This window comes from Lathamus discolor, chromosome 21 (genome assembly GCF_037157495.1).
Source record: "Lathamus discolor isolate bLatDis1 chromosome 21, bLatDis1.hap1, whole genome shotgun sequence".
Lineage (NCBI taxonomy): Eukaryota > Metazoa > Chordata > Aves > Psittaciformes > Psittacidae > Lathamus > Lathamus discolor.
In genome coordinates this window covers 293,147-306,062 of record NC_088904.1, presented here as the reverse complement: position 1 = coordinate 306,062, position 12,916 = coordinate 293,147, and the positions used below count along the sequence as shown (strand labels likewise).

At 58.1% G+C, this 12,916-nt stretch overlaps 2 protein-coding genes across 3 annotated transcripts; one reads left to right on the top strand and one right to left on the bottom strand.

The window, feature by feature from the left end:
• The first annotated feature begins 1,204 nt into the window (after positions 1-1,204).
• Positions 1,205-3,814, top strand: LOC136024485 (potassium voltage-gated channel subfamily V member 2-like). Its single transcript, XM_065699859.1, has 2 exons — positions 1,205-2,455; positions 3,407-3,814. Exons 1-2 carry the CDS (start codon positions 1,205-1,207, stop codon positions 3,677-3,679), a joined length of 1,524 nt encoding a protein of 507 aa, XP_065555931.1. The 3' UTR covers positions 3,680-3,814.
• A 1,026-nt stretch (positions 3,815-4,840) lies between these two features.
• LOC136024486 (bone morphogenetic protein 2-like) lies at positions 4,841-12,486 on the bottom strand. Of its 2 annotated transcripts, none has more exons than XM_065699860.1 (9): positions 10,049-12,486; positions 9,810-9,948; positions 9,611-9,667; positions 8,365-8,492; positions 7,349-7,673; positions 7,136-7,272; positions 6,662-6,784; positions 6,035-6,233; positions 4,841-5,620 (listed from the first exon to the last, which is right to left on the bottom strand). In XM_065699860.1, exons 2-9 carry the CDS (start codon positions 9,946-9,948, stop codon positions 5,229-5,231), a joined length of 1,500 nt encoding a protein of 499 aa, XP_065555932.1. In that variant the 5' UTR covers positions 10,049-12,486; the 3' UTR covers positions 4,841-5,228. The 2 variants fall into 2 exon arrangements, with proteins under 2 accessions (XP_065555932.1, XP_065555933.1); XM_065699861.1 differs by having other exon boundaries at positions 9,879-9,948.
• Positions 12,487-12,916: the final 430 nt, after the last annotated feature.

The following is a 12,916-nucleotide window of genomic DNA, read 5'->3' as shown; positions in this document are numbered from 1 at the left end:
TCCTCTTAGCTCGAGCTGCTGAGCTGGGACTGGCTGTTCTGGGGCAGAGAACAGAGCAGAGCCTGGTGGTAAACCCAGCACCCACCACAGCAAGACCGTGCAGGTTTTGCTGCCTGATCCCTGAGATGAGCATTTCAAGGTTGGAAGAAGCAGGTTTATGGCTCTGGTGCCAAACCTTGGGGCCAAGTTCGTGACAGCAATTTCCCTTTCTCTCTCCAGTGCCAGGAGCACTTTTGTTCTCCTAATCCCCAGGCTCAGAGGCTTCAGTTGTAGCAGAGCCTGAGCTACTTTTCAGCCCAGGAGCAGCTTTGTGCTCAAGGTCTCTGTATTTAATTAGATCAGTTCGTGGGGATCAGTGTGATGCTGAGGTAGGGTTGTGTTCCAGGGTAAGACATCGAAGATCAGGCCATTTAAATTTGCTTCCCCTTTTCTTTGTAAATCCAAAGGATTATTTCTTCCTTTTCAGTTCCTGTAGATCAGGGGAACTTTTACTGCACACTTACAATCCAGTGTCCCATTCCATGTTCCTGCCCCTGCTTGGGGAGTTCTGGAGCTGCTGTGATGAGCAGGAGCTGCCTGTCACACTGGGGATGTGCTCGGGCATAGGGGGTGAGATGCTTCCTTCACCTCTTCTCCTGTAAACCTGCACTGGGGGGTTTGAGGCTGAGCTGGGAGTTAACAACCATTTCCCTTCTCTGGGCTGCTGATGGAGCCAGGGCAGCAGCATGAAGTGCTTCATGAACGAGTGGTGCCAAGAGCAGCAGCTCCTGTAGGGGTACAAAGCTGATGCAAACCCTGTGTGTCTGCACCTTCCCATGCCTAGCAAGGGAGGTCTTTCAGGGTTAACTCGAGGCAAGATCATGCCCTTTCAAGGGATGTCCCCCTTAGAAACAGGGTAGAGCATGGAAAGAGCAGTGAGGAAAGAAGTGCAGAGCTGGAAATAGTTTCTTACATAAAGGGCTTCAATCTCATTACTGTCTTAAGGAGCAGACACTTGGCTGCCTCTGACTCCTCCAATGCACCCACAGCCTAAGCAGCAATCGGCTTTGGGAGCCTGGCAGGTGCCCGTGTCCCTCAGTGCTGCTCCTTGGAGCTCACAGCGCTTGTCCTGCTCAGGGTGCGCCTGGTGGGAGCCTTCCCATGGGGCTGGAGCTGCTGCCCCGTGGCCTGTGACCGGGATCGCTGCTCCGAGGGGTCGGGCACCATGAGGCAGCTGGGGACGAGGCGCGCGAGTCTCTCTGCCAGCCTGAAGCTCGGGGACCACCGGGGCTACGGCCGCACACCGCAGGAAGAGGAGGTGCACATCCCCTTTGCCCAGGAGAGCCTGGTAAAGCAATGGAGCTCCATGCAGAACATGACGGACAGAAAGCAGGAGAAAAGCAAGGCTCCCCTTCAGAGGAACAAGTTGTTGCTCAACATTAACGTGGGTGGCAAGTTGTTCCAGATAGCTTACAGCGTCGTGGCCCGGTACCCCATCACGCGCCTCGGGAAGCTGGCCCTTTACACAGACCCTACCAAGAAGCTGCAGCTCTGTGATGACTACTCGGTGCAGAAGAACGAGTACTTCTTCGACAGAGATCCTTCCATTTTCCACTACATCTTCCACTTCTACCTCAGCGGGGTCCTGTGGATAATGGACGAGATGTGCCCCAGTAACTTTGTGGAGGAAATCGAGTACTGGGGCATCCATCTGAAATACTCCCAGCGCTGCTGCCGGATCCTGTTTGAGGAAAAGCAAGATGAGCTCAGCGAGTACCTGAAAATCCAGAAGGAGCTGGAGGCAGAGCTGGAGCCCCTGGACTCCAGGAAGCAGTTTGAGGGCAAATTTCTGGGTCGGTTTCGGGAGACGGTCTGGAACCTCATTGAGAACCCGTACTCCTCTGTCGCGGCCAAGATCATCGCCGTCATGTCGAGCATCTTTGTGCTTATCTCCATCGTGGGCATGACACTGAGCACAGTGGAGGAGATGAAACACAAGACAGGGAAGGTGTGGATGGAGCAGCTGGAGATGATCTGTGCCATCTTCTTCACCACCGAGTACCTCATGCGGCTCATCTCCTCCTCCAGCTTCAAGAACTTCTTGCGGGCAGCGTTCAATGCTGTGGACCTGGTGGCCATCCTGCCCTTCTACATCCAGATCCTCTTTGAAAGCCTGGATGAAGGGGACACGCTCTACCATGAAGAGCTGCACAAGATGGAGAATGTGGGCAAGCTGGGCAAGGTCCTCAAGCTCATCAAGCTCATGAGGATCTTCCGCATCCTCAAGCTGGCTCGTCACTCCACCGGCCTCCGGGCCTTCGGCTTCACCATGCGGCAGTGCTACCAGCAGGTTTGCTGCCTCTTCCTCTTCATCGCCATGGGGGTCTTCACCTTCTCTGCTCTCATGCACTCGGTGGAACACGATGTCCCAGGCACCAACTTCACCAGTATCCCCTACGCGTGGTGGTGGGCAGCGGTAAGGTGGGAGCATCTCCTCCCGGGGGGAGCGGTGGGGGCTCTGTGGGTAGGGGCTGCTCCAGGGCTCAAGGGATTCACCACCGCTGCTGGCCAGGGGGTGGAAAAGGGCCCGGTCTTCCCAAAGGCTCAGTAATGGGGGGAAACCAGAGCCCTGCATGCTGAGCGGCTCAAAAGCTGGTGCTGGGGTGGTTGGTGGGACCTGTGAACCTCCAGGCGGGGGTGAGCAACAGGGGGGCTGTAACCTGGGATTACCTCTGAGCTGAGGAGCAGCTTAAAGCGCTCGAGAGCCAGGGTTTAAAAGGGCATTTTGATTTACGGATCAAATGGTCCCAGAGATCACCTCTGCCCTTATAATCCCCCCGGGCACCGCAGGCTGCCCGCTTCACGTTCCTTGGGGAAGTACAAGAACCACTTGGCAGAGTCACCAGGTTTGAGTATTTAAACCCTGGGCTGATCCTGGCCCCAACAAAGCCCAAACCACTCTGTTCTCACCCGGTCCCCACAGCGCTGCTCCCTCAGCATCCAAACACAGCTCCTCCGGGTTCGTTCCTGGCCTGTGCCTCTGCTTCCCATGGAGGGAAGGTCTGGGAAGCTTCATTCCTGTGGGACCGGGTAGCTCGTGGCCAGGAAGCGCTGGAGCCACCTCTCCATGGGGGCAGGAAGCTCCAGCAGACAGCCTGACTGCAGGGAAGGTCCAGCTCGGTGACATCCGGCTGCTTTGAAGAGGCAACGTGAAGAGGAGGATGGCGGGGGGGGGGTTGTCTCTGGTCTCTGCTGTGGGGCCTCATCCAGCCCTTTCCTTGGGCTCTCCCAGCCTGTCGGGTGCTGGAGCAGGCAGAGCCAAGGGCAGTGCCATTCCCGGGTGATACCCGGGGGCAGTGGAGGGGTGGCTCCCAGCAGGGCTTGTTCATGTGTGGTTTTATCCTTTCCCTTCCTCACCCTCGCCCAGGTCAGCCTCTCCACCGTGGGCTATGGAGACACCGTGCCTGACACGGTGCTCGGCAGGATGGTGGCGTTTGGCTGCATCTCCTTTGGCATCATCCTCAACGGGATGCCCATCTCCATCCTCTACAACAAGTTCTCTGACTACTACGCCAAGCTGAAGGCCCACGAGGACGAGATCAGCCACTCGCTGAAGCTCTCCAGGAGGCTCCGCTTGAAGGAGCGGGTCCTGAGGAAGCTGTCGGAATGCTGCAGGGATGACCCCTGCCGCCAGCACTGACAGCAGCCCTGCACCCTCCCACGGGGTCTGCCCCCCTCCACCACGTCCTGTCCCCTAGGGAAGCTCCCCGGCTTGGCCGTGTGGCCGTGACTGTGGCGTGACCTCCCCCAGCGTGGTTCTGCTGTCCTGCAGGTGAGCACGGTGCTGTACGGACGTCTTTCTATCTGCCACAGGCTGGGGATGGGGCACCCTGAGGACACGGGGAGCGGGATGCATGGGGCTGAGCTGCCACCTTTCTGAGGATGTCAGAAGTGGACACCAGGATGAGATGAAGCCCTTGTGCAGTCCTGGCTCTGCCCCTGGGTGGACTGGGACACACACAGGCAGTGGCCACATGACTTGTAGAATCCCAGACCGGTTTGGGTCGGAAGGGATCCGGCTGAAGGCCCATGGAAGAGCCGTGTGTCCTTCCAGCCAAACCCACTTTCCTCCCTTGGGAGCCTGGGGGCACTGTCCTGGCTCAGGCTGCTTCTCTGATGAGACCTGTGGGCACTCTGGGGGTGCGGATCTGGCAGCAAGAACACCCCCAGGAACAGGCATTGAATAAACTAGGTGACAGCCGCTCCCATTCCCAGTCATTCAATAAGCTGCTTGTAACTCGGGGGTGAAGAGGGGACACCTCCACAGGGTTCCCATGGGATGTGTCCACGTGCTGCTTTTGGGATGAGGTGCCTGGCCATGGGTGCACTGGGAGAGGAGCTGGAACATCTGCATGTGCTCAGGATGCAGCAGTTGGCTCTGCCCTGTGTGAACATCAGGGGCAGGGGGGAGCAGGTCTGTGGGGCACAGGGGGTAGATTTGCCCTCTGGGGTGGGACCGTACCTCATCAGTGGGCTCCCAGGAGGGGGGGGTCACCGTTTCCCTGGGTGGGATGGGCAGAAGGACCCGAGGTTACAGCCCAAGCCCCTGTCACTGCATTCCTCTGTGTGCCCACGTCACCTCCTTGGGGACCCCTGCTCCTGTCCCCCATTGCAGAGCGTGTGATGCTTCCTGAGATCATTCAGCTTCCAGGGAATGGGGATCAGCGCCCTCCCCTCCCATCGCTGGCTGTGCAGTGGTTGAATCTCCACCTGCTTCCTCCCCATGCCCATGAGGTGTTTGCTCGCCCCCTTCCAGCCCCATCCAGGCAGGTCCCACAAGCTCTCCTCAGAAAACAGCACTTTTAATAGTTCCTCTGGGTTCATTTTCAAAGTCAGCAATGCAGAAATGTACAGACATTTACAGGGCACTGTACAGGCGGGTTCTCTCATATATTAGTGCTCTTGCTATATACATATGGTACAGCCTGCGGGAAGCCTCTGCCGAGGCAAAATCTGCACCCTGAGGTGCTGCCCCAGGGCTGCCGAGCTCCTTCGGGTTGATTTAATCCAAGCTCGGTGCTGAGCCTTCCCGTGGGTGACAGCAGCCGGGGCGGGCCGGGCATCCCCTTGCTTTGCTCACCCCATCTCTTTTAGAGGGGGTTGCAGGACGGAGACCCCCAGAGACGCTCTGGAGGGAGCAGGAGCAGCCTCTGCTGTGGTGGCGTTTCCACCTCCCTGCTCCTCCGGCCTCAGTGGCAGCCGCAGCTCCCGGCCACCATGTCATCGTACTGCTTGAGGACCACGTTCTCGTCATCATCGAAGTAGAGCAGGTTGATGGAGTAGAGCTTGTCGGGCACGCAGCAGGGGCTGCTCACCCCCTCGCTCAGCTTGAGCGCATTGATGATGGACTGCACGGTGGCGTGGTTGGTCGGGCGCATGTTCTCGCCCAGTGGGAAGGGGCAGGAGCCTTTGCAGTGGTAAGCGTTGTACCCCCGTGGGGAGATGATCCAGCCGGACCAGCCGATCTCCTCGAAGTCCACAGACAAGGGGTGCCTCTGGCAGGGCTGGAGCCGGTCCAGCGAGCGCGTGCTGCGCGGCCCCGACAGCTTGGCGGGGACAATGGGGGCCTGAGGCTGGGAATCTGCCAGAAAAGAGCACCCGATGCCATCAGCATCACATGAGCACGGGAGGCAGCCCCCACTGCCCACCCACCCTGCAGGATCAGCCCTTTGGTCACAGCCTGGCACCAGCACCAACCTCACAGCCCCATCGGCCGCACTCATCAGGGTGAGCAAAGCCCAGATCTGCACAGACTAAAGCAGGAAGGAGATGGCCTCTCCCTCCGGCTGGAGAAGGAGCTTTGGATTTGACAGGCTGAGAGAGCTGGGCTGGGGCAGGCTGGAGAAGAGAAGGCTCCTGAAGGGGAGACTTGAGAGCAGCTCCAGTGCCTAAAGGGGCTGCAGGAAACCTGGAGAGGGGCTTGGGACAAGGGCTTGTAGGGACAGGCCAAGGGGGATGGTGGCGCCGAGGGAGACCCAGGGCACGTGAGACCCACCTGGGAAGCCGGCCATGGCAGGAGATGCTCCACGGCGCCCATCATCCGTGAACAGGACCAACATTGGCTTCTTGCTCTCGTGGTGGTCCCTGCCAGATGCGAACTGCAGCGGAGGGGGCTCGAGGGGGCTGCCCCCCACCCCCTGCACTGTCACCAGCAAACCCTGGTTGCTGCTTTCATCTTCAGTCCAGTCGAGAACCTGGGGGACCAAACCAGTGTCACTGAGGCACAAGAGACTGGGACAGGCTCCGCACTGGGCATGGGCCCAGCCAGCGGAGCTGGTGCCCGGTCAGCAATGGAGAGGGGTGAATTGGGACTGATTCCCCCGATTTGGCCCCACTCCATGTCCCGGGCATGGGAAGGGGCTGTGCTGGGGATCAAGGGCCATCGAGGCAGGAGCCAGCACTAGTGAACAGTGGGACTTGTCTGGGGCAGGATGCAGCAGCCCTACAGGGCTCTTGGCCGCCCCCCACCCTGTCCCAGTGGCTGCAGAGACTCCAGACAAGGACTTGCGCTGGAGCCTGAAGAGCTGCTGGGAGATGGAAAGGGTTAAAACAAGCTCCTGCACCCAGCCCCAGGGTCCCCTCTGTGCCCCCCCGGCTCCCCGCCCAGGGGCAAGCAACTCACAGCCTGGGTGATGGCGAAGACCTCCCAGCCCGAGCCCTGCAGCGGGACCAGCCTGGCCGCCAGCAGCTTCCTGCCCCCCGGCGCGGCCGCCTCGCTCCTCTCCAGCACTTGGTAGACGCTGACCTGGGGAGGCAGCAAAGGGGGTTATAAACTGCCCGAGGGAGAGATCCTGGGCACAGACACTGGGGAGCACAGGAGGTGGGGAATTGGCAGCTTGGGTTTGTCCGAAGCGACGGGTGCTTTGGTTGCTGCACGCAGGAGCTGGAGTGATGGTTAATAACCATCGCGTGCGATGTGATGGCACTTGGTCACAGAATTCCCAGCAACGTGCCAGTGGCAGCCCCACGTACAGGCAGGGGCACATCCCAGCTTCCACCCCTGTCCTCACCTCCGTGCCCATTCTCTCCCCACCCTCATCCCACCCCCATGTCCCTGTCCCACGTCCCCTCCCTGCCCCATCCCACCCCTCCTCACCTGGCACAAGTGGTGCCTTTTAGGGCCGTCGCTGACCCTGGGCCAGAGGCGGAAGAGGTGCAGCTCTGCTGTCAGGACCTTCTCGCTCTTGGCCACGCTGGAGAGGACGAAGAGGAACCGCATCTCCTCGCTCTGGGCTGGAGGAGAGACCGGGTTGAGGAGCAGAGACAAAGCGCAGCCCCACCGGCACCGCAGGGACCCCCCAACCCTTACTCTTATCCAAGAAGCTGCGGACCGTGTTGCCCTCCAGGATGTCGGGGTTCTTGGTGACTCCATCCGCGTTGGCGACCGTGTTGAACAGATCCACCATGTACTGGGGGGGCTGCTTGACGTGAGCCGGGGGGGGTGGAGGGTCTTCTATGCCAAAGACTTCCAAGAGCCTCTTCAGCGCCTCCGCTCTCCGGCTCTCGGCTCCGGCCGGGCTCGGGCACGCCGGCTTGGCCAGCGCCAGCAGCAGCAGGACGGTCCCCAGCATGGCTCTGCTGCCTCTGCCCAGCGCCGCTCCCCTCCGCCTCCCCCGAGCTGCATTTATAACTGCCTGCAGAGATGGACTGGAGTCAAACCTGCGCTGGAGCTATCAGGAGGGCAAAGAGAGCTGATGGCCGTGCTAACAAGGTGTGAAGCTGAGCTCCGGCTGCTCTGCACCAATTAGCCCCAGTACACAAGTGGAGTGGAAGGTGACTCAGCCCGGGGCTGGTGCGGGGGGACCCGGTGGTCTGGGGCCATGCAACCCCTCTGCCAGGCCCTGGGTGGGCTGCGTTTTCTCTCCCCAGGAGACTAACGGGTATTTAATGATGGCACTAATGGGACAAACAAGAGGCCCTTTGTTGGGGCAGTGCAGCCCCGCAGAGAGAGCAGCCCTGCCCCATCCCTGTCCTACCACTGCTGGAGCATCGGGGGGCTCGGAGTCCCCATCCCATGGGGCGTCCATGAGCGAAGCAGCGGCTGCGGCAGGAACCCACCAGCAGGAGGAACCAATCTGAACCTGAATTGCTGTTTAAATGGATGATGGGATAAAAGCCAATTCATTTGCCCTTATTCCCCAGTCACAGAGAAGCAGGCTGGTGAAGGCGGATGTGTTGGCCCACTTCTCCTTACGTTTGCCACTTCTTTTAATCCCATGTGACTGAACAGAAAGAATTCCTATTATATGATACTCACCAGTGCACCAGATAAACAGAGCAGGATCAGAAAGGCCTGTTAGATCCCATAGGGAATAGGAAACCCACCTGTGAATGAGGCCCAGAGGGGTGGGCTCTGTAAGAAGCTTGGCACAGAGAGGGGAAGGTGCAGGAGCAGAGCCAGCACTGTCCATCTGTCTGTCTGCTGGCAGGGACAGAGCAGCACTGAAGGGTTCCAGGACAACACAACAGGAGACAACCTGAAGGCTACTTCCCACTTGGTGTCTGTGATTTATTGTAACCCAGTGCTTGCAGGTGAAAGGGATGTTCATTATCAAGAACAGGCAACGGCAGGCTTGAGTTAACTGAGAGAGGAAACTGTTCCTGACCTCTGGATCCTTTCCCTCTGCTTCCCAGCTCAGCAGCATGTCTTGCAGCATAACTGGGGCTGCCCACAGAGGACTCCCTGCCCCACCATTGCCTCTGTACCATTTTCCTTTTCTCTTTGACTCCTTTGACCTTTTCTCTTCGACTCCTGCTTCCCATTCTCTAAGCGTGCACCCCCCAGCCCGTGCCAGACGGCTGCATCCCACCACATGCCAGTGCATCCCCTGGATGCTGGGGCAGACAGAGGGGCCTGGAGCTGCACAGCAGAGCCCAAGGAGCTGCAAATTGCCCCCCACGGTTATTTTACAAGCTGCAAACCATTTTGGAGAAGGCTTCACTTCTACAGGAGCTGTTTCGAACAGCTTCTATTCAACAAAGCCCAAATAAACGGCCTTGTCACATTTACATATTGCACAGACAGTCTGGGGGGGTCTGGCAGGAGCCCCCACTGCACTTGCACTGCTGGGGGGGGCCAGGGTGGTGCAAGCGTGGTCTTGGTGCCTCTGAAGGAGAGGACACTGCACCAATGAGGGCTGCGGTGCTGGAGGCAGCTCTGCCCAAAGCAGGCATTTCCCTCTGCTTTGCGAGAGAAACCCAGTGCCTGCCCTGGGGAAAGGGGCATCAACCGGGGCATCACAGAATCCCAGCCTGGTTTGGGTTAGGAGGGACCTTAAAGCTCCTCCAGCTCCAATCCCTGCCATGGGCAGGGACCCCTTCCACTGGAGGAGCTTGCTCCAAGCCCCATCCAACCATCCTCATCCTCAGGTTACACTTTGTCCAGTGTGCAGTGCGCTGCTGTGGCACCGCTGCAAGCGCTGCTCTGCTCCAGCCTTGTCCCCACACAGACACAGCCCAAGGGTGAGCTGTGGGTGCTCCTGTGTCACCCTCCCAGACCCTGCCTTGGAGCACCCAGACAGGAACGGGAGCAGCTCAGCCCCACCTCTGGATGTGCGCAGCTGTGCTTACCTAAGCGAGCAGCATCCCCTGAGGAGCAGCTGCCCAAGCACCTTCTTACCCCCATTTCCTGCAGAGATTTGCAAAACAAAGACATGAACATCCCCTGCAGCACCTCAGTGGGACACCCCAGGGGACCCTCTGACCCCCCCCCCCCCCCCCCCCCCCGCATCCTCCAGCTGATCCTACAGCCCCAGGAAAGGGCAGCAAACCTTGGAAGCAGAAGTATTTGGGGGCACAGCAGTGCATTTTGAATCCGAGGTCCCTGTGCACAAAGGTACCTTGAAGTAGGGAGCAGAGGCTCTGCTGAACTGAGCTTAAGATGTACTTGAGGATTAATTGTGAGTCCATCTGCAAGGGACCACAAAAGAAATCCAATGTGAGGAGCTGCTGTGGGGCACAGACACATCAGGCTCCAGCATCCAACAGCCAGCATGGTAAGCGCTGTTACCTGTGTGAGGGTCCCCACATGAGAGTCTGGGCTCGTTCCTCCACCAGGGCAAGGTCTCAGTGATAGGATTTATTCCTCCATATACGTTTCAGTGCACAGGGCAAAGAGGTTGTTCTGGGTGCACACTGTGAACTTGAGCCTGTGAAAGCCCCATCTCTGGGGCTGAGCTGTTACACATTAGCTTGGAGAAGAAAAAGGTCTTGAAACATGAAATATGCACGGCAGCACTTTTCCCAGAGACACCAGGGAGCTGGGAACAGGATCACATGGAATCATTCAGCATTTCTCTTTTAGGCTGAGAGCTGGGCTGGGGCAGCCTGGAGAAGAGAAGGCTCCTGAAGGGGAGACCTGAGAGCAGCTCCAGTGCCTAAAGGAGCTGCAGGAAACCCGGAGAGGGGCTTGGGACAAGGGCCTGTAGGGACAGGCCAAGGGGAATGGCTTGAACCTGCCCGAGGGGAGACTGAGATGAGCTCTTAGGCAGAAGCTCTTCCCTGTGAGGGTGCTGAGGCGCTGGCACAGGGTGCCCAGAGAAGCCGTGGCTGCCCCATCCCTGGCAGTGCTCAAGGCCAGGTTGGACACAGGGCTCGGAGCACGCTGCTCTAGGGGAAGGTGGCAGAGACTGGAGCTGGAGGAACTTTAGGGTCCTTTCAACCCAAACTAACTGGGATTCTGTGTTTCCATGCAAGGGCAGACGGTAGAGCCGGCTCTGCGGCTGCAGGACCAATTCCTGCTTTGCCTTTACTTTCCTTATTCAAGCTTTAACTCCATGACATATTCCCAGGATAAAACCCCTGTTCTCTGGGATTCAAAGCAGTCTGACTGTTAAGGAAGAGATGCAGAGAGTGAAGAGGGGCTTGGGGTGGACATGGCCCACATCCTGCTGCCACGTCACCTTCAGGCCAGGACATGCCACCTCTGTGGCTTTGGCTCTAAACAGGACCTTGTCTTACCCTGTGCCAGTCCCTGGGTGCAGGTCTTTCAGGGTTTGCATTTGGGTCCTGGTTTTAAATTGGTTGTGGGAGTTTCCTGCCCCCCTCCCAGCTATTTCATCAGCTGCTGGAGGAGATTTCTTTGTCCCAGGTGTTTTCAGGGGAGGGAAAGGCACTTTCTGAAAGGAAATCTCTCAGCGATGCCTTAAGAAGGGGGCACAAAATGACCCACAATTTCTGGAAGCCGCTGTTTCTGGGTGAGATTTGAACATCCTCCTCCAGGCATCCTCGGATGTTGCCAGTCTTTAACATGACACTGAAAGTGTCAGCCGCACTTCCCAGGGGAAAATCCAGAAGGAAAGTGCTGAGACCTGCCAGAGGGCAGAGGCAAAGCTGGGGCTGAGTCCACATTTCCCAGCCCTGGGCCATTATCGCTGAATGAGCCACAGTCCATTAACCAACCCTGGGGACAACAGCATCGTCCAGCACCTTCCAGTCCCACGTCTGGGCAGCAAATGCTGATTGCCCACCTCTGGAAGCAAGCACTTCTCGCTGCCTAATTCCCTTTTCCACCTGCTGTGTCTTGCAGCTGCAGCGCACAAGTCACAGGGTACACACAATGCCTCCTCCCGCTTGGACCAGCATTGTCAAGCAGGGCCCTTCTGGGGGGTGGTTTTCTCCTCCACTCCATGTGGTTTCTCCAGCCCCTCACGCTCAGGCCCCTTTGCTGCTTTCCCACTTCAGATGAGGACTTGCCCAGGTCTCTGTCCCTCTCTAGCGGCTGCTGCAGACAGAAGCTGCCTGAGAGGGCTTAACCAGATGGTTTCGATGCAGAAATGCCACTGAACTGACATCAGCAGATTCCAGGAGCTGATTTTATCAAGCAGTGCTGGAGGATTGTTTCCACAAGACTTTCCCTTCTGATACAAACACATCAGTTCATCTTCACTGCTGCAACTCGGGTTATGCTGTATGTGAGCTCCCAAGGCAGCCCAGGACAAAGCAGCTCAGCATTAGCCCAGTGGAAGGTTCTGAGCTGTCTGCAAAGATTTAGTTTGGATTTTCCACTTTTGAGTGGGTTCTGAAACATCCTTGGGGCAGAGACGAAAGATTTCAGACCACCAGGAAGGAAACTCCATTTTTTAGTGCTCTGCTTTTGGTAGAGCTTTTATCACCAGCCTGTCTGATGCTTTGAGTGGGAGGGATGGAGTGGAGACCCCCGAGCTCCCTCCTTGCTGCATGAGTGAGGTCAAGGGAGGCCACGGAGCTGCTGCAAGGCCTGGAGCAGCTCTGCTCTGGAGCCGGGCTGAGAGAGCTGGGCTGGGGCAGCCTGGAGAAGAGAAGGCTCCTGAAGGGGAGACCTGAGAGCAGCTCCAGTGCCTAAAGGGAGCTCCAGGAAACCTGGAGAGGGGCTTGGGACAAGGGCCTGTAGGGACAGGCCAAGGGGAATGGCTTGAACCTGCCCGAGGGGAGACTCAGATGAGCTCTTAGGCAGAAGCTCTTCCCTGTGAGGGTGCTGAGGCGCTGGCACAGGGTGCCCAGAGAAGCTGTGGCTGCCCCATCCCTGGCAGTGCTCAAGGCCAGGTTGGACACAGGCTTGGAGCATCCTGCTCCAGTGGAGGGTGTCCCTGCCAGTGGCAGGGGTTGGGACTGGAGGAGCCTTAAGGTCCTTTCCAAGGTGCCAGTGACACTCGGGTTGTTACAATGACACCATTCTGACATTCAAAACAGGGCTTTGGGGTTTTTGGGGGGCTACAAGTCCAGCAAACACAGAAATTGATGGAAGCTGCACACCAGTGGGAACAAGCTCAATCTCCGTGGAGCTCACACAACTCCTGAAGGACTGAGCTTCATGTACAGAAAGAATTACCAAAAGCAAAATGCTGTTAGAAGGCATCCTGACAAACCTACCCCATCACCCCAGCGCTGCACGAGCCCC